General features: G+C 45.9%; 1 protein-coding gene across 1 annotated transcript in view; it reads left to right on the forward strand.

Moving 5' to 3' along the window:
• LOC121536037 (kalirin) overlaps nucleotides 1–2,704 on the forward strand; it is a 43,493-nt gene extending 40,789 nt beyond the window's left edge. The window contains 3 exon segments of the mRNA XM_045206344.1: nucleotides 262–433; nucleotides 683–855; nucleotides 1,074–2,704. Of these exon segments, the coding sequence (XP_045062279.1) occupies nucleotides 262–433; nucleotides 683–855; nucleotides 1,074–1,259 (531 nt within the window). The 3' untranslated portion in view covers nucleotides 1,260–2,704.
• The last annotated feature ends 23,690 nt before the right edge of the window (nucleotides 2,705–26,394 follow it).

Consider the following 26,394-nt stretch of genomic DNA (forward strand, 5'->3'; position numbering starts at 1 on the left):
AGACTGTTAGTGGAAGAAGAGTGTGTTTTTGGTGTGTGTGTATGTTTGTGTGTGTGTGAGTGTGTGTGTGCAAGTATGAGTTTGTTTTCTGTGTTTAACTCTGCGGTGTGTGTGTGTGTGTGTGTGTGTGTGTGTGTGTGTGTGTGTGCAAGTGTGCAAGTGTGAGTTTGTTCTCTGTGCTTAACTGTGTGTGTGTGTGTGTGTGTGTGTGCGTGTGTGCGTGCGTGCGTGCGTGCGTGTGTGTGTGTGTGTACTGTGTAGGTGAGCTACCTGGCCATGCAGGAGTGTGTGGAGGGGGACCCCTGTAAGTTTGTTCTGTCATCTCGGGGGTCGGCAGAGCGTTTCACCCTGCAGGCAGCGAGCCCCTCTGTCAAACAGCTGTGGGTCTCACACATCACTGAGCTACTGGACACACAGAGCAACTTCCTGTCTGGTAAGAAACAGTAGGACCACTTTATGACTGCCTATGACAGACATTGTAATGCCTTATGGAACTGCTATAAAGGCTTTATGAATGCATACATAAGGGGGGCTATAGTTAAGTGTTACTCCACTCTTTACCTGGTGGTTACTGAGAAATGATGTGGTGTGTGTGTGTGTGTGTGTGTGTGTGTGTGTGTGTGTGTGTGTGTGTGTGTGTGTGTGTGTGTGTGTGTGTGCGTGCGTGCGTGCGTGCGTGCAGCTCTGCAGTCTCCTATAGAGTACCAGAGGAAGGAAGGTGGGGGGACAAACCTCCTCACCCGCCCCCCCTCGGGCTTCGGCCCCAAAGCATCAGGCCGACCCCCCTCTGTGCCTCCCACCCCTAACGGACACAACACACACACGCAGGCAGACGGCGAGGCGCAGGACGACGAGGTGAGATAAGATTAAATCAACTTTATTGTTCCTCTGAGAGAACACTGTCTTATAAATAGTATAAAATAGCTCATGCTGTACATATACTAACATGTTTCATGCTGTGTCTATGTTACTCATGCATATCAACAACATGTAGATACTGACCTTGGTGACTCATTATGTCTGTGCAGTGTGTTTAACAAGTGTTTTATACGTGTGTGTGTGTGTGTGTGTAGAAGCTGGTGCTGGTGACCCAGGACTTCAGTGCGGTGCGTGAGGATGAGATCACGGTGCTTCGCGGGGAACGGGTGCAGATTCTGGCGTCCAACCAACATGGCCAGTGTCTGGTCTACCGACCGGCCAACACAGAGTCCCCACCTGCAGAGGGCTGGGTACCGCGCAGCGTCCTGTTCAACCACTAACTACCAGTTAGAACCAGTCAGAACCAGTTTAGAACCGGTTATAAACAGTTATAAACAGTTATAACAGTCACACACAAACAGGATGCGTTCTCCATAACCAGTTACGGCCCAGTTACACTTCACTGATGCCAGTAAGACCCAGTACCAATCACACACATCTGTCAACTAATAGCAACTAGTCCCAAATAGTTACACATAGTTTAAACTGGTTACATCAGTTACATACACTCAGGTGCACCAGTTAAACCAATCACATACATGTAGCAAACATCCTCAACAACCAGTAGCAACCATCAACACTAGTGACCAACTAGTTCCTCACACTGGTGAAAAGAGGCCAGAGAGCTGTAGGCTCAGACAGAGGGATTTGAGGTGAATGGACACCGACAGTATGCCTATGGAACATCCCAACTGATGAGGTCACTAAGGGCTTCTGCCAACTGATGAGGTCACCAAGGGCTGCTGCCAACTGATGAGGTAACTAAGGGCTGCAGCCTATGGAACATCCCAACTGATGAGGTCGCTAAGGGCCGCTATCAACAGATGAGGTCATTAAGGTCTGCTGCCTTTGGAACATCCCAACTGATGATGTCACTAAGGGCTGCTGCCTTTGGAACATCCCAACTGATGAGGTCACTAAGGGCTGCTGCCTATGGAACATCCCAACTGATGAGGTCACTAAGGGCTGCTGCCTTTGGAACATCCCAACTGATGAGGTCACTAAGGGCTTCTGCCTATGGAACATCCCAACTGATGAGATCACTAAGGGCTGCTGCCAACTGATGAGGTCACTAAGGGCTGTTGCCTTTGGAACATCCCAACTGATGATGTCACTAAGGGCTTCTGCCTCAGTCATTCCGGAACTCTGGAATTCTAGAATAAAAAATACTGAGAACAGCTGTCAGAGACTCTCCAACCTCATTAAGGAACCAGACTCTAATGGAGGGTCAAAGGTTAAATATGTCAGAAAAGTGCCCAATTATGGCCAGATCACCCTAGGAAAAAAGACAGGTCATTTGGCAACATACATGGGCAACAAGACCTGCTGGAGACAAGCAAGAAACTAAATTGTAATAACGGTTGTTTTTACATATCGGTGCAAAAACATAGTTTCAGCACGTGATGTTTCTGCTTTCATGGTGTGGGGGTCAAAAGAAATGGACTGAACCCTCACCCTCACCCACCCCCCACCCATGACCCGGGTGAGGTGACATAATTTCCTGTTTGTTAATATGTGTAAAAGAAAGCGAAAGTCTCACCACGTAAATAGAGCTCTGAGCGCATTATGAAGTATATATAGTTCTTATATTATTATTATTCTGTTTTTCACCTAAATAGAAAACAGAGTAAAGAGAAGTATTGTCACGTTAACGTCTGTGTGTGTGTGTGTGTGTGTGTGTGTGTGTGTGTGTGTGTGTGTGTGTGTGTGTGTGTGTGTGTGTGTGTGTGTGTGTGTGTGTGTGTGTGTGTGTGTGTGTGTGTGTGTGTGTGTGTGTGTGTGTGCGTGTGTGTGTGTTTGCGTGTGAGTGCGTGTTTGTGCGTGTGTGTGCGTGCGTTTGTGTGCGAGTGCTTGCATGTATGGTTTGTGCGTGCGTGCGTGTGTGTTGGTGATCCTTTTGGGTTCTGTTTGTATTGAATAGAAACCCCTGTGTTCTCTGTGTTTTTTTCACTGATTCACTGACAGAAACCGTTTCCTGTTCAATCCTGTGTCCCTTTGATGTTGTTTCCTGTTCCTGTAGAGCTGCTGTTGTGCAGTGTGAAGGACTCAAGAGTGTGCATCCTCATACTTTTAAATGTAACCCAGAGTTTGAAGCGTAATATTATGCATTCTTTGCAAAATATGTAAATAGTATTTTACAGACATGTACATGATTTAAAAGGGAGCTGGGGAACACGTCAGTCCAACTCCTTCATATTAAACAGAAACCTTGCCGCCATATTGGATTTTCAGGTTTTAACTAACTGCTGAACTAGTTAACCCTTCAACTCTCCCCTGCTCAGGGTAAAAGTTGCCCTTCAGCACAGATGTAGGATCAGGTTACTCTCTCCCCAATCTGACCTTAACCATGAGAAGAAACACTAAACTGACTCTAGGTCAGTGTCTGGGGGTAACTTCTAACCCTGGTTTGTATCTGCAGTGGCAGCGCTGCTGCTCTAGCTTCATACTACACAGGTTATACAGGCTCTGGGCAAAACCCAAAGGACATCATATTCCCCATGTAGTGCACTACTTTTGCCTTAAGAAGTGCACTATATGGGGAGTAGGGTGTGATTTGGGACATTGCCCCTCTTAGCCATACAGGTTATACAGTGATGTGTACATACCAAATGGCTGCTATCTCACCTCTATGAGTTCTGTATGGTGGTTTGTAATAAAGACCATTTTTCATCTCTGAAATGGAACATGTGTATGTTGTCTATACTAATAATGTAGTCTGTCTGTATCTGTATGTTGTTATGAAGGCACCGATGCATAGTGTCAAAGGTCACACAAATGGGTTCTTTGCCAGTGAAATGGGGATAACCATTTGCACATGAACTCAGTTGACCACGGCAGAGAGGGTGGAAAACGTTCATGAATGTAAATACATTAGCTAGCTTCGAGACAGTTTCTTAAGTAGCTGAATGTCTTCACCATGTGACAAAATGACACATTGAAGAAGAAAAAAAGAAACATTTGTAAAAAAAAAAAAAAAAAAAGGAGTACTGCACTGAATGTGATCACGTGGTTCTGCGTAGTTAGCTTGGTGGTCGAGAATATGCTAAGCTATCATGATCAGGTGTTTCTATAGGAACCTTTTTGTGTCTCTTCATATACAATGTACTCTCTTTGACTACAGTCTTCCTCCATCAACACACAAAGGATTCTACATACTTCCTCCGTTAACACACACAGGATTCTACATACTTCCTCCGTTAACACACACAGGAATCTACATACTTCCTCCGTTAATACACACAGGATTCTACATACTTCCTCCGTTAACACACACAGGATTCTACATACTTCCTCCATTAACACACACACAGGATTCTACATACTTCCTCCGTTAACACACACAGGATTCTACATACTTCCTCCGTTAACACACACAGGATTCTACATACTTCCTCCGTTAACACACACAGGATTCTACATACTTCCTCCGTTAACACACACAGGATTCTACATACTTCCTCCGTTAATACACACAGGATTCTACATACTTCCTCCGTTAACACACACAGGATTCTACATACTTCCTCCATTAACACACACACAGGATTCTACATACTTCCTCCGTTAACACACACAGGATTCTACATACTTCCTCCGTTAACACACACAGGATTCTACATACTTCCTCCGTTAACACACACAGGATTCTACATACTTCCTCCGTTAACACACACAGGATTCTACATACTTCCTCCGTTAACACACACAGGATTCTACATACTTCCTCCGTTAACACACACAGGATTCTACATACTTCCTCCGTTAACACACACAGGATTCTACATACTTCCTCCGTTAACACACACAGGATTCAACATACTTCCTCCGTTAACACACACAGGATTCTACATATTTCCTCCGTTAACACACACAGGATTCTACATACTTCCTCCGTTAACACACACAGGATTCAATATACTTCCTCCGTTAACACACACAGGATTCTACATACTTCCTCCATTAAAGGGGAACAGAAACACTAGGATTTAGAACGGCAGCTAACTGTAACTGTAAATCGCCATAGTGGCATTGTTGCGTCACTGTCAGGAGAGACATTTTTGGAACTCCCAAAATGGCTGAAATAGGTAAGAAAATCTGTGGGAAAACAATTCCACTCTGATTCCCTTTATGGATGTGTGTATCTTTGAATTTGCTGTTGAATGGCCTGCTCCTTCTCGGAACACCAGCCCGTTCCCCCAAAGTGACCGCCACTCTTTATCTTTGGGCATTCAGGAGAGTCTGCTGGGATGGTCTTAGAGCCAGATATAAGTTACACAAATCATATTTCTGTTTTTACTATAAAATATATGACAGTACCTGTCACGACTTCCGCCAAGGCTGCCTCCCCTCCTTGTTCGGGCAGGTTTCGGCATTCGTCGTCACCGGCTTACTAGCTACTGCCGATCCCATTCTCATCACTCCACTTGTCATGTCTTGTCTTGTCTTGTCAATCACACACACCTAGTGCTCATTCCCCTAATTAGTATGTGTATAAGTGTTCCCTCTGTTCCCCTTGTCTTTGTGATTGATTGTTTCATTGTGAGAGCGAGTAGCTTCCATTTGTTATTGCCAAGGTGGAATATTTCCCTTGTGATAGATTTGTTTTGACGCTGGGTGCGTTTTATTTATGTAAACGGAATAAACTCTGGACTTCGGTGTTTCACCTTCTGCGCCTGACTCCTTCATTCACACCTCATCTGGCCACCAGCCATTAACACACACAGGATTCTACATCATTCTTACAATAACACACAAAGGATTCCACATTATTCTTACAATAACACACAAAGGATTCCACATAGCTCCTCCATTAACACAGACAGGATTCTGCATAATTCTTACAATAACACACAAAGGATTCCACATAATTCTTACAATTACACACAAAGGATTCCACATAATTCTAACAATTACACACAAAGGATTCCACATTATTCTTACAATAACACACAAAGGATTCCACATAATTCTTACAATTACACACAAAGGATTCCACATAATTCTTACAATAACACACAAAGGATTCCGCATAATTCTTACAATAACACACAAAGGATTCCACATAATTCCTCCATTAGAACACATGACCACTTCACAGTGTGTGTGTGTGTGTGTGTGTGTGTGTGTATACGTGTCAATGCCAGCATGCCCTTCGGGGTGTTAGTAGATCATTGCGTATGATCCTGCCCTTATAAGGTAGTTTAACCCGTAGGGGTGACAGCAGCACCTATGCAGGTATAAAAATGAACGGTAACACCTCACTTCACACCCAGCATCAGAACACGTTATGACACACATTCATCCCAGTCATCAGCAACAGAGCATTGGAGTAGGTGGTCAATAAAAGTTTTACAAAAATGTATAACATAAACATCCTGTTGACAAGTTGGCTATGGTGTAATGGAATGTTTTGCCTTGTGTGGTAGGTTTTGTGGGTTTTTACACTCTTATGTCGGTGTCATAACCAGCCATAAAAGAACGCAATATATGTCACAACAGGTCTAAATATGTGTCACGACAGTGTTATGAGTCATATTATACGTGTTATGACGCTGGGTGTCAAGTAAAGTGTTACCAAAGGAACTCCTCTCAGTGTTTCGATGCAGCTTCATCTACAAGGACAAGGACACTAGGGAGTAGTGAGTGACGCGCTTCTTTCATCACTCAGAGGAGAAATCCCTGTTGGGTAGTCCTTATCGTATGTCACTGTTTATCAATAGTACTGTGGGTAGGCAGAGGCATTCATTTGCTGATTGTGTGAAAAGTTATCTGAAACGCATGTTTATGAACTTAATTGATGTGATGTCACACGTTGATGATTATAATCTACTTAATTCCCTCCGCTCTCTTGAAGTCTACAGACCTTAGTGAAGATGAAGACGTTTGCTGTATGGACCTTCTCCGTATTGACTTTGGGCTTGGTCGCAGGAATTGTGTGTGTGTGTGTGTGTGTGTGCGTGTGTGTGTGTGTGTGTGTATGCGTGCGTGTGTGTGTGTGTGTGTGTGTGTGCAAATAAATGAATGTCCTTTCTATGTCCCAGTGTTTTAATGTGGATGCATGTACTGTAACCAGTTGTGTGTGTCCATGACCAGGCACTTGGACATGTCTGATAAATCCATTGACGACAAACTTAAGGACAGTGAAGATGCTATGTTTGAGAAAGTGAAGACGGAATATCTCCCCCATGAGCTCAACAACTACATTTCAGACAATGAGTTCACAATTCTTTTCAATGGCTGCTTTTCATCTTCTTCCAAAAGTCCACAAGAATCGTGAGAAAAACAAAACAGACAGACCAGTCATTATGGTAATGAAAGTCTGACAGAACCCATCTCCAAGTACATTTATTACTTTATTAAGCCTTTTCTGCCGTCACTCTCAGCCTATCTTCAAGATATCACGGATGTGTTGAATAAAATTAAGGAATTGAACAATTTGGTACAGCTTCCTTTTTAGTCACCACTGAATGGACTCTTAATAATAACATCTTTGTCTTTCAGGACCATATTTTTAAACAAGTCAAAGAATGTGCCATGGGAGCTTGCTACAGCCCTTCCTATGCTGGTTTATATTTACAGTTGAAGTCGGAAGTTTACATACACCTTAGCCAAATACATTTAAACTCAGTTTTCCACAATTCCTGACCTTTAATCCTAGTAGAAATTCCCTGTCTTAGGTCAGTTAGGATCACCACTTTATTTTAAGAATGTGAAATGTCAGAATAATAGTAGAGAGAATGATTTCTTTCAGCTTTTATTTCTTTCATCACATTCCCAGTGGGTCAGAAGGTTACATTCACTCAATTAATATTTGGTAGCGTTGCCTTTAAATTGTTTAACTTGTATCAAACGTTTCGGGTAGCCTTCCACAAGCTTCCCACAATAAGTTGGGTGAATTTTGGCCCATTCCTCCTGACAGAGCTGGTGTAACTGAGTCAGGTTTGTAGGCCTCCTTGCTCGCACACGCTTTTTCAGTTCTGCCCACAAATGTTCTATAGGATTGAGGTCAGGGCTTTGTGATGGCCACTCCAATACCTTGACTTTGTTGTCCTTAAGCCATTTTGCCACAACTTTGTGAGTATGCTTGGAGTCATTGTCCATTTGGCAGACCCATTTGCTACCAAGCTTTAACTTCCCGACTGATGTCTTGAGATGTTGCTTCAATATATCCACATAATCTTCCTTCCTCATGATGCCATCTATTTTGTGAAGTGCACCAGTCTCTCCTGCAGCAAAGCACCCCCACAGCATGATGCTGCCACCCCCGTGCTTCACGGTTGGGATGGTGTTCTTCGGCTTGCAAGCAGCACCCTTTTTCCTCCAAACATAATGATGGTCATTATGGCCAAACAGTTCTATTTTTGTTTCATCAGACCAGAGGACATTTCTCCAAAAAGTATCTTTGTCCCCATGTGCAGTTGCAAACCGTAGTCTGGCTTTTTTATGGCGGTTTTGGAGCAGTGGCTTCTTCCTTGCTGAGCGGCCTTTCAGGTTATGTCGATATAGGACTCATTTTACTGTGAATATAGATACTTTTGTACCTGTTTCCTCCAGCATTTTCACAAGGTCCTTTGCTGTTGTTCTGGGATTGATTTGCACTTTTCACACCAAAGTATGTTCATCTCTCGGAGACAGAACGCGTCTCCTTCCTGAGCGGTATGACGGCTGCGTGGTCCCATGGTGTTTATACTTGCGTACTATTGTTTGTACAGATGAACGTGGTACCTTCAGGCATTTGGAAATTGCTCCCAAGGATGAACCAGACTTGTGGAGGTCTAGGTAGGCCTTGAAATACATCCACAGGTACACCTCCAATTGACTCAAATGATGTCAATTAGCCTATCAGAAGCTTCTAAAGCCATGACATCATTTTCTGGCATAAATATACATTAAAAAAAGTAACACAATAAAATAACAATAACGAGGCTATATACAGGGGGTACCGGTACCAAGTCAATGTGCGGGTGTACAGGTTAGTCGAGGTAATTTGTACATGTAGGTAGGGGTAAAGTGACTATGCAAATAGTCCGGGTGGCCATTTTGGGCCTTCCTCATATTGATGACGTTTGCCTGTTCTGGTCTGGCTCAGAATATGAACTTATTTCCTTCCACCAATACCTTAACTGCATTAACCCTAACATCAAACTAACTATGGAGTACATCAAGGATAACATTCATTTTTTGGACCTTGACATCAGTAAAAATGACAAAGGTTGTTTGCACACATCAATCTTTAGGAAGCCTACAGATGGGAATAACACTCTGAGGGCAGACAGCTTCCACCCCAAAAAGCTAAAAGAGAACGTTCCATATGGCCAATTCCAACGAGTCCGCAGAATTTGCCATCAGGAAATAGACTACAGTGTCAAATCTGCTGAATTGGAGAATCGCTTCTTGAATCGGGGCTACAGCTCTCAGGTCCTGAAAGATGCAGGTATAAGGGCCGCAGTCGTCCGGCCCTTATGTTGCGAAGGGGAGCGCCTCGTGATGCACCAGAGAGAGTGTACTTTGTTACAAAATACAGCACTGAAGCAGAGAATATTAAAATAATCATTAAAAATAATTGGGGAATCATCCAAAGTGAGACGCTACTATGCAAAGTCTTCCCAGAGCCACCAGTCATAAAGCTTTAAGAGATGTCCTACCCTAAATGACAAATTAGTCCACAGCTATCTTCCTGGTGACTCTCAAAAAACTTGGCTAGACCACAAACCTAGGTGCTCTTTTAAATGCAACCAGTGCAACCATTGCAGAAATATTGCAGAGAAAAAGTATTTTGTTGACACAGCTTCTAAAATGGAGTATCAAGTCAAGCATTTCATTAACTGCAAAACCACTCATGTCATCTACTGATTGGAATGTCCACAGTGCGAGGTGTTCTATATTGGACGGACAAAGAGACACCTTCAAGACCGCTTAGCGCAACACAAGTACGCCATACGGGCAGGCAATGAAGACTACCCCATGGCAAGGCACTACAAGTCCTTACACCATGGTAACCCTGCCTCCCTACAAGCTATGGGTATTGATCATGTTCCGGCCTTAATTATAAAAGGGGACCGTCTTAAACAGCTAAACCAAAGGGAATGTTTTGGGATTTACAAACTACAGGCCACTAAGGACACTGTTTTAAATGAAGATATGGATTTCTCACCTTGCCTGTAAGGTCGTGAGAGGTCCCTTTGCTGTCATCTAGTGGACAATTTGCTGTATTGCCCTCAGCTATGTTTAGACTGCTGTGGTCCATGTTTGCCCTGTTCTAGCGTACTATAAAATAGATGGCTCTCCTATTCTTAACACTTTTCCCAGTCATATTCAAGGTTAGAACTACCTTTCTAGTTGTTCTGATGCTTCTAGCCTTGAGATGCATTTTTGATAACATATCTACAGTATTTCACTTTTTAATCTGTATATTATTGCTCATTAGGTGTTGTCCAATGAATTCTGTAACCACTCCCTCTTCAAATCAGGGTTGATTGGAAAATGCTGTTCAAAAGAGGACATTGTATTATCATATCTTTGTACTCCCTGACGAAGGCCATGCAGCCGAAACGCGTCATAGTTTTTAAACTTTGTTTCCATTGAACATGTCATTCAAATAAAGGCATTTTAATTATTATATGAAGAGGGCCTTGGTCCTCCTTTCTTTATGATGAGCAATTTACCCCTTTTACCAAAGAGCACCTTCTGTCTACTAAAACCTACTATTGTGTACCTTAGCAACACCTTCTGTCTACTAAAACCTACTATTGTGTACCTTAGCAACACCTTCTGTCTACTAAAACCTACTATTGTGTACCTTAGCAACACCTTCTGTCTACTAAAACCTACTATTGTGTACCTTAGCAACACCTTCTGTCTACTAAAACCTACTATTGTGTACCTTAGCAACACCTTCTGTCTACTAAAACCTACTATTGTGTACCTTAGCAACACCTTCTGTCTACTAAAACCTACTATTGTGTACCTTAGCAGCGCTTCCCTTCCTTCGGTTTTTCTACATTAGTAAAACATTCAGAACCCGCTGGGCAGAAGCAACACAGCGGGCGAAGGAGATCTCCAAAGACATTGAGGCCTTTACTCTGCCCCAAGAACATGCCACTGCTTTATTAATGCATACATCCTACACGGTTCACGATGACAGTCAAGCCTTCAACTTAGCTGTTAGCAAAAACACATACCTGACAACATTTCAGTTTCACTCCATGCACTTTTTGCTGACTGATGCTTTACGGTGTCTCAAAATGTTCCGGCTGCATGACAGTGTACCGCAGGAGCCACGACCAATTTATTATTAAAAATCCCCTTAGCAAGAAAGTCCTTCTCTGTATATTTGGCTCCACCACTGTAGTAAAGGACAGTAGTAATAGACAAAACCTGAAAGACCTGTTTTCAGATTACAACATGCTTTGGCGCTCCTGTAGGAAAGTACCCCCTATATGATACTGAAGCTGGGGTCTTGATTCCTCCCTATGAGGTGTTTACAGTCACAAATCAATTTGAGGGTGAACAGGCCACACATAATGCCACAATGCAAAACTGTCTTCATGCTTAAGGCGACAGAAAATAGTAATAATGACTTTCTTACTGGAGAAGCCATGAGTGATCTAAATTGTGCTATATTCCGCTAAAAACGTTGTCCCCTACTCTGTTGTTCTGGTTGAGCTGAATGAGGCAACGCTTTAAACATTAAAACTGTTTTAGGTTTATCCCGTTTCCCGTTCCCATTTCATTCAGCACTTGAGCCCTACACAACACCTTTCAGATCTACACATGTGCATAGAGGGTAGGGCCTAGGAGTTGTTTCTGGACGGGGTCGTAGAGGGTAGGGCTTAGGGGTTGTTTCTGGATGGGGCCTTAGAGGGTAGGCCCTAGGGATTGTTTCTAGACGGGGCCGTAAAGGGTAGGGCCTAGGGGTTGTTTCTGGACGGGACCATAGAGGGTAGGGCCTAGGGGTTGTTTCTGGATGGGGCCATAGAGGGTAGGGCCTAGGGGTTGTTTCTGGATGGGGCCATAGAGGGTAGGGACCTAGGGGTTGTTTCTGGATGGGGCCATAGAGGGTAGGGCCTAGGGGTTGTGTTATGTGGGCAGCTTGTCTCTCCCTTTTCTGTTTCCCTTCCTCCTTGTTTTGTCCCCTCTGTGTCTGTTGTATCTGTATGTGTGTTTGTCCCCTTTATGTGGGTGTGTCTGGAGTGGATCAGGGGGCGTGCTCAGGATCTGCCTCTCCTGTGCAGCTGCGGGTTGTTTCCAGTGATTCCTGCCTACGCAGCTGCATCCTATTCTCTAATCAACCTGCACTACTAATTCCGGGGCATGGCTCTCCACCGGCGCCAGATCGTTGTTCTTACCAGAGCGTTTCGGACATACCTCCCAACCTGCCTGCCTTCCTGCCTGTCGGCCTGCCTGCCTGCCTGCCTGCCTGCCTGCCTGCCTCAGCCTCTCCTTCCTCCGGAGCCGACTAGCCCACTCTGTTCCTTTACTTCAGTTGTTTTTGGACTAAGACAATTTTAACTTTTATTAAATATTTTTGTTTCTTCCACTCCCTTTGTCGTGTTTGTTTCTCTGAGTGCTGGGTTGAACCATAGCCTAACAGAACGATCTGGCCCTGGACCCAACAGAGAGACAGCACGGGGCAAACGAAGACAGCTTCCAACAAGCTATCCAGGCTCAAGGAACGTTGCTAGGACAGCATGACCAACTGATTCGGACTCTTTTGGAAAATAATCATCAACTGCTGAACCAGGTGACTCAGTTAACTACACAAGTCTCTAAATTGTCTGTTATCAGTTCTCCATCTCTCTCTGACCCCAGTTTGATGCACCCCAAGTTGGTTCCTCGGACATGATGCAGGCTTCGTTCCATCGGGAACCCCTGTCACGTCGCCTGAACCGTTCAATGGAGAATTGGACAAGTGCCGGGGATTTTTGCTTCAGTGTGACTTGATTTTTCGGCAGAGACCTCTGTCATTTTCTACTGATTCCTCTAAGGTACATTATGTTCTGGGGCTGTTAAGAGGGAGAGCTCTGGTTTGGGCTGAGGCTGTGTGCTCAAATCAAACTTTGACTGGATTGACTTTCGCTGATTTTTCTGCTAAATTGAAGACTGTTTTTGACCATCCTGACCATGTGGGTAATTCCTCCAAGATACTTTTTAATTTGAGGCAGGGTTCTAACAGTGTGGCTGAGTACTCTATTGAGTTCTGGACTTTGGCAGCGGACTCCAAGTGGAACAATGTGGCACTTCAAGGAGCATTTCTAAACGGTTTGAATGAAGCCATTAAGGATGAACTGGCTGCTCGTGACGAGCCACATGATTTACATTCTCTCGTTTCCCTGTCCATTAAGCTAGACAACCGGTTGCGGGGAGGCGTCGGGAGAGAGGCGGTCGGCCGCATCTAGGAGGACGAGTTCCCAGCCTTCAACCACTCGAGTCTCGCCTCCCCGGAGCCGGCAGCTTCTTATTCCTGATTCCATCCCGAGCACAGAGGAGGAACCTATGCAAGTGGGTCGAGCTCGACTACCTCAGCAGAACGGCAACGGCGCCTCCAGGCGGGTGAGTGCCTGTACTGTGGAGACGCCACACACATTCTGGCTACATGCCCTAAGCGGCCAAAAGACAAGGCTCGCTCGTAACGGTGGGTCTACTTGCGAGCCCAGAGTTAGATCCTGAACCCATCATTCCCCGATTACAAGTACCTGTAACCTTACGTTTCCAGAGTCATTCCCTGCCACTCTCAGCTCTCATAGACTCAGGTGCAGAAGACAACTTTATTAGCCACCAGTTCGTTACACAAGCTCGTATCCCCATGGAGCCACTACTACCCCCATTCGGGTCACAGCCCTTGATGGGCGCCTCCTCGCGGAGATAACTCATCAAACCACCCCCGTTTCCCTAGTGATTTCTGGCAATCATTGTGAAAGCATTCAGCTAAGAGTTATGTCTGGCTCAGCTACCTCCCTAATCCTTGGCTTCCCCTGGTTGGCTCTTCACAACCCACAAATTGATTGGACACGTCACACCATTCTCAGTTGGAGCACTAACTGCCATTCAGAGTGCCTTAGGTCAGCGGTTCCCCCCACTAAGTGTAACCCAACTCATCCCTCAGCTCCTCTTGATCTGTCATCTGTCCCCAAAGAATACCATGACTTAGCGGAGGTTTTCAGTAAGGACAAGGCTCTGTCTCTACCACCACATAGGCCTTATGATTGCCCTATTGAACTGCTTCCTGGTGCTCCCTTGCCCTCTAGTCGCTTATACAATCTGTCCCGACCGGAAAGAGAGGCAATGGAGCAGTACATTGGTGATTCTCTGGTCTCGGGCATAATCCGTCCCTCGTCGTCTCCTTTGGGTGCAGGTTTCTTTTTCGTGGAAAAGAAGGACAAGTCGTTACGCCCCTGTATCGATTTCAGGGGTTTAAACAACATAACTGTTAAAAACAAGTATCCCCTTCCACTCATCAACTCTGCTTTTGAACCTCTGCATGGCGCCACAGTTTTCTCCAAGCTCGACCTCAGGAACGCTTATCACCTTGTCCGGATCCGTAAGGGAGATGAGTGGAAAACCGCTTTCAACACTCCACTGGGACATTTTGAGTATTTGGTCATGCCCTTTGGGCTCTCAAACGCCCCTGCTGTTTTCCAAGCCATGGTGAACGATGTTCTTAGGGATTTTTGAACCGTTTTTGTCTTTGTATACCTGGATGATATTCTTGTTTTTTCCAAGTCACCCGAGGAGCATGAGTCACACGTCCGTCAAGTCCTTCAACGGCTCTTGGAAAACAAGCTGTATGTCAAAGCAGAGAAGTGTGAGTTCCACAAACAGTCTACATCGTTCCTTGGTTTCATCATTGAGAGCGGGCAGGTGAAGGCGGACCCCGAGAAGATCCGGGCAGTGACGGAATGGCCCATACCCACCACCCGTAAGCAACTTCAACGATTTTTGGGCTTTGCTAACTTCTACCGTAGGTTCATTAAGGGTTTTAGTAAAGTGGTGGCACCCCTTACTAGACTCACATCCCCAAAAGTCCCTTTTCTGTGGTCCCCTGAGGCGGAGCAGGCGGTAGGGGTTTTGAAGGAACTGTTTTCCACCTCCCCTGTGTTGATACACCCCAATACCTCTCTGCAGTTTGTTGTGGAGGTGGGACGCGTCGGACTCAGGTGTGGGAGCCGTCCTCTCCCAGCGCTCCCCCACTGACCAAAAGCTTCACCCCTGTGCTTTTTCTCCAAAAATTGTCACCCACAGAACGGAATTACGACGTTGGAAACCGAGAACTGCTGGCGGTCAAGCTAGCACTGGAAGAATGGCGGCACTGGCTGGATGGAGCTGAACTGCCGTTTGTGGTCTGGACAGACCACAAGAACTTGGCTTACATCCAAGCCACTAAGAGACTCAACTCACGCCAAGCCAGATGGGCCCTGTTTTTTAGTAGGTTTAACTTTATTCTTACATACAGACCGGGGTCAAGAAATGTTAAACCAGATGCTTTGTCCCGCCAGTTTGCTGACCCTTCGGAGACCAGCGAGCCTGAGGCAGTCCTGCCTTCCTCATGCGTCGTGGCGGCTGTTCAGTGGGAGATCGAGTCTCTTGTGAAGACTGCACTTGCCACGGACCCGGGACCGGGTGATGGACCTCCCAACCTACTCTTTGTTCCCGAGACGGTCCGGTCTCAGGTGTTGCAGTGGATTCACACCTCCCGTTTTGCTGGTCACCCTGGGATGAGACGCACGTTGACGCTGCTTAGGAGACATTTTTGGTGGCCTTCAATGGAAACTGACGTTCGGGCTTTTGTGGCAGCCTGTTCAACCTGTGCTCGGGCAAAGCCTCCCATCAGTCCCCTTCGGGGCTGCTGCTACCCCTCCCAGTTCCCAGCCGTCCCTGGTCCCACATAGCCATGGATTTTGTCACCGGCCTACCCAAGTCTGAAGGTAATGATACTATACTTACCATTGTGGACAGATTCTCTAAATCTGTTCACTATATAGCATTACCAAAATTACCGTCTGCCAGTGAGACAGCGGACCTCCTAGTCCAACATGTATTCCGTCCCCATGGAATACCTGTGGACATCGTATCTGATAGAGGCCCACAGTTTACTTCCCGTGTTTGGAAGGTTTTCTGTTCTGCTTTGGGTGCTTCCGTTAGTCTGTCCTCAGGGTTTCATCCCCAGACCAACGGTCAAACAGAAAGAGCCAATCAAGACCTCGAAGCAACCCTTCGTTGTGTGGCTGCTCAACATCCATCATCCTGGGCCAAACATCTGCCTTGGATAGAGTACGCCCACAACTCCCTCACCACCTCTGCCACTGGTCTTTCACCCTTCGAAGTTACCATGGGTTATCAACCCCCCTCTGTTTCCTGCTCAGGAGAAGGAATTGGCTGTTCCTTCGGTTCAGGAGAACCTCCGCCGCTGCCAGAGAGTGTGGCGCGACGCTCGGGAAGCGTTGCTTCGGACCACCGACAGGAACAAGATGACAGCGGATAGGAGCAGGACTCCCGCACCTGTGTTTCATCCTGGTCAAGAGGTTTGGCTGTCGTCTAAGAACGTACCTCTTCGTACCAAATCACGCAAGCTGTCTCCTCGGTACCTGGGTCCGTTTGTGGTGGAGTCCATCATTAACCCCGCTGCGGTTCGTTTGAAGTTGCCTTCAGCCATGAAGATACACCCTACTTTCCACGTCTCCCAACTGAAACCTGTGTCCTCCAGCCTTTTGTGTCCGCCGGCTGTTCCACCTCCACCTGTTCGTCTCATTGACGACCATCCGGCCTACACCGTCAGTAGGCTACTGGACTCTCGGAGGCGGGGTAGGGGTCTCCAATACCTAGTCGATTGGGAAGGTTATGGACCAGAGGAGAGGTCTTGGGTCCCTAAGCGTTTTGTGTTGTATCCTCAGTTGATCACGGACTTCCATCACGACAACCCTGACAGGCCTGGTGGGTCGCCAGGTGGCGACCATTGAGGGGGGGGTACTGTTATGTGGGCAGCTTGTCTCTCCCTTTTCTGTTTCCCTTCCTCCTTGTTTTGTCCCCTCTGTGTCTGTTGTATCTGTATGTGTGTTTGTCCCCTTTATGTGGGTGTGTCTGGAGTGGATCAGGGGCGTGCTCAGGATCTGCCTCTCCTGTGCAGCTGCGGGTTGTTTCCAGTGATTCCTGCCTACGCAGCTGCATCCTATTCTCTAATCAACCTGCACTACTAATTCCGGGGCATGGCTCTCCACCGGCGCCAGATCGTTGTTCTTACCAGAGCGTTTCGGACATACCTCCCAACCTGCCTGCCTTCCTGCCTGTCGGCCTGCCTGCCTGCCTGCCTGCCTGCCTGCCTGCCTCAGCCTCTCCTTCCTCCGGAGCCGACTAGCCCACTCTGTTCCTTTACTTCAGTTGTTTTTGGACTAAGACAATTTTAACTTTTATTAAATATTTTTGTTTCTTCCACTCCCTTTGTCGTGTTTGTTTCTCTGAGTGCTGGGTTGAACCATAGCCTAACAGGTTGTTTCTGGATGGGGCCATAGAGGGTAGGGCCTAGGGGTTGTTTCTGGACGTGGCCATAGTAGTAAGACCTGGGCTGGTATTCATGAAGCCTCTCAGGTTAAATGCTGGTCCATTCATTATAATCTAAAAAGCAAAACTGATCCTAGATCAGTACTCATACACTGGGACACTTAATGAATGTGAGACCTGAGTTCTGACCACCACAGGGGGGCGCTAGATTCCACTAAATCAAATCAGGCTCTGTACCAATACTTCCACATGCATCCTTCCTTCCTTCCTAGAGGTAATGACTGATCGGTAGGTAGATAAGTGAGTGGAGAGAAGGAAGGAAGGAAAGACAGAAGCAAGGTCAGTCAGGATGGAGGGGGCGGCCCACCCAGGCTTTGTACAAATATTGGTATGAGTTCCTTCCCTACTTTGACATATAGTAATTTTTTTACATTTTTACATTTTTAGTCATTTAGCAGACGCTCTTATCCAGAGCGACTTACAGGAGCAATTAGGGTTAAGTGCCTTGCTCAAGGGAACATCGACAGATTTTTCACCTAGTTGGCTTGGATCCAGCGACCTTTCGGTTACTGGCACAACACTCTTAACCACTAAGCCACTAAGCTACCTGCCGTAATCATCATATATACAGTATATATATATATATATACAGTGGCGGCTCCTGAAAAAATTCTCAGGAGGGGCAATTTTTCTGATGATTTAGGTGACCTACACACATTTTAAAAAAGATATGTCCAGCAACAACATGAAGACAGGGGCAGCATATAAGTCAATACCAGAAGCATTTATTGACTGATCTGGGGAGATGGATTCCAGTTTCTGTGACAGATTATAAATAATCTCTGATGCCTTTGTTATATTAGCTTTTGGTTGAATGTACTGTCGTAGTAAATATATAATGTTATAGCTTGGTCTGACTAAAATCTTGTGCATGACCCATTTTGTGTTGGGCGTTTGTTTTCAATCAATGCTGTTCCTATCCTATAACAATGGACAAAAGAGTCCTATCTTGTCAGCCTTGTCAGCAGGTGGCCAAGGACAACACCCACGCCATAGGTCTCTCAGTTCTTCCAACTCACGAGTTCTTGCTCTGAGGACACACACACACACACACACACACACACACACACACATCATCACTGATAACACACACACACACACACATCATCACTGTTAAACACACACACACACACACACAAAAATCCCCTCTCTTTAGGCTGAACATTTGAAGACAGAGAACCCGACTCAGAGCCAATGCAACAGTGGAGGGGACCTCGCCCAACTCATCAGGACCAATCAGAAGATCAGAACTACTAGATTCAACCTACATCATTTATTGTATAAAATGTCTGCACACAATGTTTTCGGGGCTCTCTTCAGATAGCTCCCTAAGAGTTTGACGAACGAGTCCGTGCACGCGATTCCAGATATCTTTACCTCTGAATAAACTGCCTTTATTATACCATATCCACCCCTGTCCAAAGTCTCTACTTGGTCTCAGTTCTCCAGTAAACTTGTGATTATCAACAGTACACAACGGTAACAAACAATTGGGGGAACTCACGGGGCAGATAGTAAGGTCGCAGTGACACAGAAAGCAGTTCAATGTCGGGGGTACAGAGTCGCTCTCTTACCAGGATCGATTTTCCCTGTGACTGTCAGATCGCGGTCCGCTCTGACCAGGGTGAAGCCGGCCGGCTCCACTTCTCTGTCCGGGACTCTGTCATCCAGCCAAGTCTCCCAGCTGTATTGGATTCCGCTGCCAGCAGCGTTTTCATTATTTAGTCCGTTCGTAGCGGGTATGTACACGATCAACAAGATCAGTCCAAAACCCACCACTGGAAATCCATGGTTGGCAGAATGTTTGTAAACTAAGTGTACAAATTAAAAACATAAAATAACGCCACTAAGTGTACAAATTAAAAACATAAGATAACGCCACACTGCAGGTCGCAACAGAGACGCTGCTAGCCGCTATTTTCTTAGTTACGTTCATGGTTACGTCACGTATGACGAAAGCGCGTAAGTGCAAGCCCACAGACACCCATAGAGATTGTATTGAAAGCTTTGAAATTTGAAAAAAATAGATTTTACATGGGAGTCTATGACAGACTTCTGGGCGATTTTCAACATGACTGAAATCGCCCCAAAAACGGGCGGGGCCATTTGAAGCACGACTTTAGCCTTAGAACACTGATAACTACTGTTGCCGTGATATAATTGATTAGAAAAAAAATCCCTTCCTTTTCCCGTTTGGCAGTGCGTCGCCCATATCGCCCTATTGAACACACCGCCCCTGTATATATATATACTCCCCTATGTATTTATTTGGACAGTAAAGCTAACATTTTAAATGTCTTTATACTCCAGCATTTTGGATTTGAGATCAAATGTTTTATATGAGTTGACAGTACAGAATGTCACCTTTTATTTGAGGGTATTTCATACATATCTGTTTTACCGTTTAGAAATAAATGCACTTTATGTATCTAGTCCCCCCATTTGAAGTTGTCATAAGTATTTGGACATATTCCCTTTTAGTGTATTAAATTGAGTCAAAAGTTTAGTATTTGGACCCAAATTCCTAGCACGCAATGACTACATCAAGCTTGTGACTCTACAAACTTGTTGGATGCATTTGCAGTTTGTTTTGGTTGTGTTTCGGATTATGTTGTGCCCAATAGAAATGAATGGTAAATAATGTATTGTGTCATTTTGGAGTCACTTTTATTGTAAATAAGAATATAATATGTTTCTGAACACTTCTACATGATGCTACCATGATGACGGATAATCATGAATGAATCGTGAATAATGAAGCATAAATATCATACCCCACAAAAAATGCTAACCTCCCCTGTTATTGGTAATGGTGAGAGGTTAATATGTTTTGGAGGCATGATCTTTGTGCAGCTGTAACTTTCTCACTCATCATTATTCACGATTAATTCGCGATTATCCGTAATCCTGGTAGCATCCACATGAATGTAGAAGTGTTTAGAAACATATTATATTCTTATTTACAATAAAGAATGACACAATACATTATTTACCATTCATTTCTACTGGGCACAACATAATCCGAAACGCAAATGCATCCAAAAACTTTGTAGAATCACAAGTTTGATGTAGTCATTGAGGAAAATGGGCCCAAACACTAAACTTTTGACTCAATTTAATATACTATAAATTAATTTGTCCAAATACTTATGACACCTTCAAATGGTGAGACTAGATACATAAAGTGCGTTCATAGGGGAGTGTATGGCATGATTAGGTTTGGCCTGCTGCATTCAAATATTTAAAATGCTTCCTTCCAACCTAGGAAAAAAACACTATGTAAAACTATTCTGAGCCCACGCCAACGGCCTGACAATTAATTCATAAACCTCATGGAAATAGGTGACATCATGTTACAATGGTGTAGGTAGTTCTATCTAGCTAGCTATCTAGCTCTCTTTCACACATACACACACATTCAAACGCACCTCCCTGAGGCATAAGTAAGTTCAACACCTTCTTTCCATCCTCTTCGCTCTATTTCCAACCGACCAACCTTATCAGCTATATCTATTAAAGAGGAACTGCCTACACGGGTATGAAAAGGGTTTTGTCTAGAAGGGATACAGCTTTTGTCAAAATTGACTTTTCGTAGCAGGTTTAAGAGAACTTACGCAGCAGGTTAGGAAATAATTTAGCAAAATAAACTTTCGACGTCAAATTTGACAAAAAGTGTATCCCATCTAGACCATGAAAAAGTGAAGTTTGTATACGAAGCTCATCAGCCAGGCCGGAACACCTAAAATGGCGAAGAACAACCCCACTCCTCCTCTCGCCAGCACCCCTCCGGATCCTGGCCAATCCCATCGGGAGGGAGTGTGTTGCCCTTCTCAGGTGTCTCGGTGTTACTCCACCTATAAATCCAGGACGCTGGCTCGAACAGGGTCTGAAGGCTATACTCACCCATGAGAGAGAGAACATCACGGCTCTGTCTGGTCTGACCAACAAGGCATCCTCATCGCCAGCTGTGCACCTTCAATGCAGGTAAATTAGACTATAGCATAGGCTATATATGTTGCCCAAAAGTTTTATTTTCACAATCTGCTTTATGAAATACCTCTATGCAAAATAAAAACATCTGAAGCATCGAATAAACAGCCTTTGGTCAGCATCAACTCAACTTGATTTTATTTATTTTAGGCTACCGCTACATCACCAATGACAACTTCATAACTCCATCTCTGGACTTGCCCATGGAGTCTATTCTGTCTGTTTTTGCGAAAATGTTGTCCCTCTCGAGAAGGTGAGCTCCATTCGAAGATCTGCACCTGCCTCACGCTGAGCCACGCGCACAATACATGATGAGGATGACGTTTTGTTCGTTCGGCTCGCGTTAAGCAGGTGCAGGATTACTACATGAAAACAAAGCAAAAACAAAAAACAAAGCAGATGGGAAAAGTGATCAAGTTCAAATAAATGTGAATATAATTTGAAAAGGCGCTATAAGCATGTAATCCATCGACCACTCATATGCCTGTTCTACAATATTCCCGTAGGGACAAGTCATTGGATCAGAGCCCAGTTTTGAGCAGGTAGGCTACCAACGCGAAGCATAGAGGCCTGTATAGCTGTCACATAGACATACAAAGAAAAACTCTGAAAGGAAATGTTTTCCACTTTTTTCTTTGTGTTGAGCAGGTAGTCACTATCTGCATGGAAACAGGGAGCTCTAATGGCAGTTGCGTGCCTGTTCATTATTTAGTAAACATTTACATTGACTTTTCTCTCGCGGGCAGAGAGACGAGGACCAGGTACTTATACTACCATGGAGATCCGAGTCCCGTCCATCAGTGTGGGTAAAATTACACGGTAATAGTAGGGTAGTCTGATGGAGGAATCGGTTAAACATTAACGGGCCGTGCGTGCGGCCTGGTGGACACAGTGGAGAGCTCTCCAACCAGACCATCTGTCTGACAACGAACTACGTTTTCAGTTGTCAGGAAATCTAATCAAATGTATTTGAATTAAGATTAATAATAGGCCTATAATGACACATACACACACACAAACACACAAACGCAGGTCAAGAGGGTCTTGGTGGAGCTTGCTGCCTGGGGTGGGTGTGTGTGTGCACATTGGTAGGTGTTATTTCTGCCTGAAGGGTGTGTGCTTTTAACAGACAGTCAAATGTGTCACAAATTAGACATGCAAACACCCTGGGAGATTGGCCCCTTATAGAAGATAGAAAGGAGATACGAGAAACCCTGAGGCTTTAAGCCTCTCTCTCTCTCTCTCTCTCTCTCTCTCTCTCTCTCTCTCTCTCTCTCTCTCTCTCTCTCTCTCTCTCTCTCTCTCTCTCTCTCTCTCTCTCTCTCTCTCTCTTCTCTCTCTCTCTCTCTCTCTCTCTCTCTCTCTCTCTCTCTCTCTCTCTCTCTCTCTCTCTCATCTCTCATCCTTCGCTCTCTTTTTCTCTCTCTCTCACACCGTCTGTCCAGGTTTGGGTGGCAGGAGTCTGTTTTTCACATTTGCTCTTTAGGAAGATTAGTTTCCAGGCTAACATGTGGTTGCTTGGTAACGGGTGGTGCAGGTCATTTCCACCTCTGCTCACTATTCAAACAGCCTGACCTTACAGGAGGAGCAGGACAACACTCACACAACACTGAAACAACACTCACACAATGCTGAAACAACACTCACACAACACTGAAACAACACTCACACAACACTGAAACAACACTCACACAACACTGAAACAACACTCACACAACGCTGAAACAACATTTACATTTACATCATTTAGCAGACGCTCTTATCCAGAGCGACTTACAAATTGGTGCATTCAACTTATGATATAGCCAGTGGGACAACCACTTTTTTTTTTTTTTTTTTATGGGGGGGGGGGGGGGGGGGGGTAGAAGGATCGCTTTATACTATTCCAGGTATTCCTTAAAGAGGTAGGGTTTCAAGTGTCTCCGGAAGGTGGTCAGTGACTCCACTGTCCTGGCGTCGTGGGGGAGCTTGTTCCACCATTGGGGTGCCAGAGCAGCAAATAGCTTTGACTGGGCTGAGCGGGAACTGTGCTTCTGTAGAGGTAGGGGAGCTAGCAGGTCAGAGGTGGATGAACGTCGTGCCCTCGTTTGGGTGTAGGGTCTGATCAGAGCCTGAAGGGAAGGAGGTGCCGTTCCCCTCACAGCTCCGTAGGCAAGCACCATGGTCTTGTAGTAGATGCAAGCCTCAACTGGAAGCCAGTGGAGTGTGCGGAGGAGCGGGGTGACATGAGAGAACTTGGGAAGGTCGAACACCAGACGGGCTGCGGCGTTCTGGATAAGTTGTAGGGGTTTAATGGCACAGGCAGGGAGCCCAGCCAACAGTGAGTTGCAGTAATCCAGACGGGAGATGACAAGTGCCTGGATTAGGACCTGTGCCGCTTTCTGTGTAAGGTAGGGTCGTACTATGCAAATGTTGTAGAGCATGAACCTGCAGGATCGGGTCACCGCTTTGATGTTAGCAGAGAACGACAGGGTGTTGTCCAGGGTCACGCCAAGGCTCTTTGCACTCTGGGAGGAGGACACAATGGAGTTGTCAACCGTGATGGCGAGATCATGGAGCGGGCAGTCCTTCCCAGGAAGGAAGAGCAGCTCCGTCTTCCCGAGGTTCAGCTTGACGTGGTGATCCGACATCCACACTGATATGTCTGCCAGACATGCAGAGATGCGATTCGCCACCTGGTTATCAGAAGGGGGAAAGGAGAAAATTAATTGTGTGTCGTCTGCGTAGCAATGATAGGAGAGACCATGTGAGGATATGACAGAGCCAAGTGACTTGGTGTATAGAGAGAATAGCAGAGTGCCTAGAACTGAGCCCTGGGGGACACCAGTGGTGAGAGCACGTGGTGCAGAGACAGATTCTCGCCACGCCACCTGGTAGGAGCGACCTGTCAGGTAGGACGCAATCCAAGAGTGAGCAGCGCTGGAGATGCCCAACTCGGAGAGGGTGGAGAGGAGGATCTGATGGTTCACAGTATCAAAGGCAGCGGATAGGTCTAGAAGGATAAGAGCAGAGGAGAGAGAGTTAGCTTTAGCAGTGTGGAGAGCCTCCGTGACACAGAGAAGAGCAGTCTCAGTTGAATGACCAGTCTTGAAACCTGACTGGTTTGGATCAAGAAGGTCATTCTGAGAGAGATAGCAGGAGAGTTGGCTAGAGACGGCACGCTCAAGAGTTTTGGAGAGAAAAGAAAGAAGGGATACTGGTCTGTAGTTGTTGACATCGGAGGGATCGAGTGTAGGTTTTCTGAGGAGGGGTGCAACTCTCGCTCTCTTGAAGACGGAAGGGACATGGCCAGCGGTCAAGGATGAGTTGATGAGCGAGGTGAGGTAAGGGAGAAGGTCTCCGGAAATGGTCTGGAGAAGAGAGGAGGGGATAGGGTCAAGCGGGCAGGTTGTTGGGCGGCCGGCCGTCACAAGTCGCAAGATTTCATCTGGAAAGAGAGGGGAGAAAGAAGTCAAAGCATAGGGTAGGGCAATGTGAGCAGGACCAGCGGTGTCATTTGACTTAATAAATGAGGATCGGATGTCGTCAACCTTCTTTTCAAAATGGTTGACGAAGTCATCCACAGAGAGGGAGGAGGGAGGGGGGAGGAGGAGGAGGATTCAGCAGGGGAGGAGAAGGTGGCAAAAGAGCTTCCTAGGGTTAGAGGCAGAGGCTTGAAATTTAGAGTGGTAGAAAGTGGCTTTAGCAGCGGAAACAGAGGAAGAGAATGTAGAGAGGAGGGAGTGAAAAGATGACAGGTCCGCAGGGAGTCTAGTTTTCCTCCATTTCCGCTCGGCTGCCCGGAGCCCTCTTCTGTGAGCTCGCAATGAGTCGTCAAGCCACGGAGCAGGAGGGGAGGACCGAGCCGGCCGGGAGGGTAGGGGACATAGAGAGTAAAAAGATGCAGAAAGGGAGGAGAGGAGGGTTGAGGAAGCAGAATCAGGAGATTGGAGGGAGAAGGATTTAGCAGAGGGAAGAGATGATAGGATGGAAGAGGAGAGAGTAGCTGGAGAGAGAGAGAGAGAGCGAAGGTTGGGACGGCACATTACCATCTGAGTAGGGCAGAGTGAGTAGTGTTGGAGGAGAGCGAGAGAGAAAAGGATACAAAGTAGTGGTCGGAGACTTGGAGGGGAGTTGCAGTGAGATTAGTAGAAGAACAGCATCTAGTAAAGATGAGGTCAAGCGTATTGCCTGCCTTGTGAGTAGGGGGGGACGGTGAGAGGGTGAGGTCAAAAGAGGAAAGGAGTGGAAAGAAGGAGGCAGAGAGAAATGAGTCAAAGGCAGACGTAGGGAGGTTAAAGTCACCCAGAACTGTGAGGGGTGAGCCATCCTCAGGAAAGGAACGTATCAAGGCGTCAAGCTCATTGATGAACTCTCCAAGGGAACCTGGAGGGCGATAAATGACAAGGATGTTAAGCTTGAATGGGCTAGTGACTGTGACAGCATGGAATTCAAATGAGGAGATAGACAGATGGGTCAGGGGAAAAAGAGAGAATGTCCACTTTGGAGAGATGAGGATTCCTGTGCCACCGCCGCGCTGATCAGATGCTCTCAGGTTATGCGAGAACACATGGTTAGACGAGGAAAGAGCAGTAGGAGTAGCAGTGTTTTCTGTGGTAATCCATGTTTCCGTCAGCGCCAAGAAGTCGAGGGACTGGATGGTAGCATAGGCTGAGATGAACTCTGCCTTGTTGGCTGCAGAACGGCAGTTCCAGAGGCTGCCAGAGACCTGGAACTCCATGTGGGTTGTGCGCGCAGGGACCACCAGATTAGAGTGGCAACAGCTACGTGGTGTGAAGCGTTTGTATGGCCTGTGCAGAGAGGAGAGAACAGGGATAGACAGACACATAGTTGACAGGCTACAGAGAAAGGCTACAATAATGCAAAGGAGAT

This window comes from Coregonus clupeaformis, chromosome 22, assembly GCF_020615455.1.
Source record: "Coregonus clupeaformis isolate EN_2021a chromosome 22, ASM2061545v1, whole genome shotgun sequence".
NCBI lineage: Eukaryota > Metazoa > Chordata > Actinopteri > Salmoniformes > Salmonidae > Coregonus > Coregonus clupeaformis.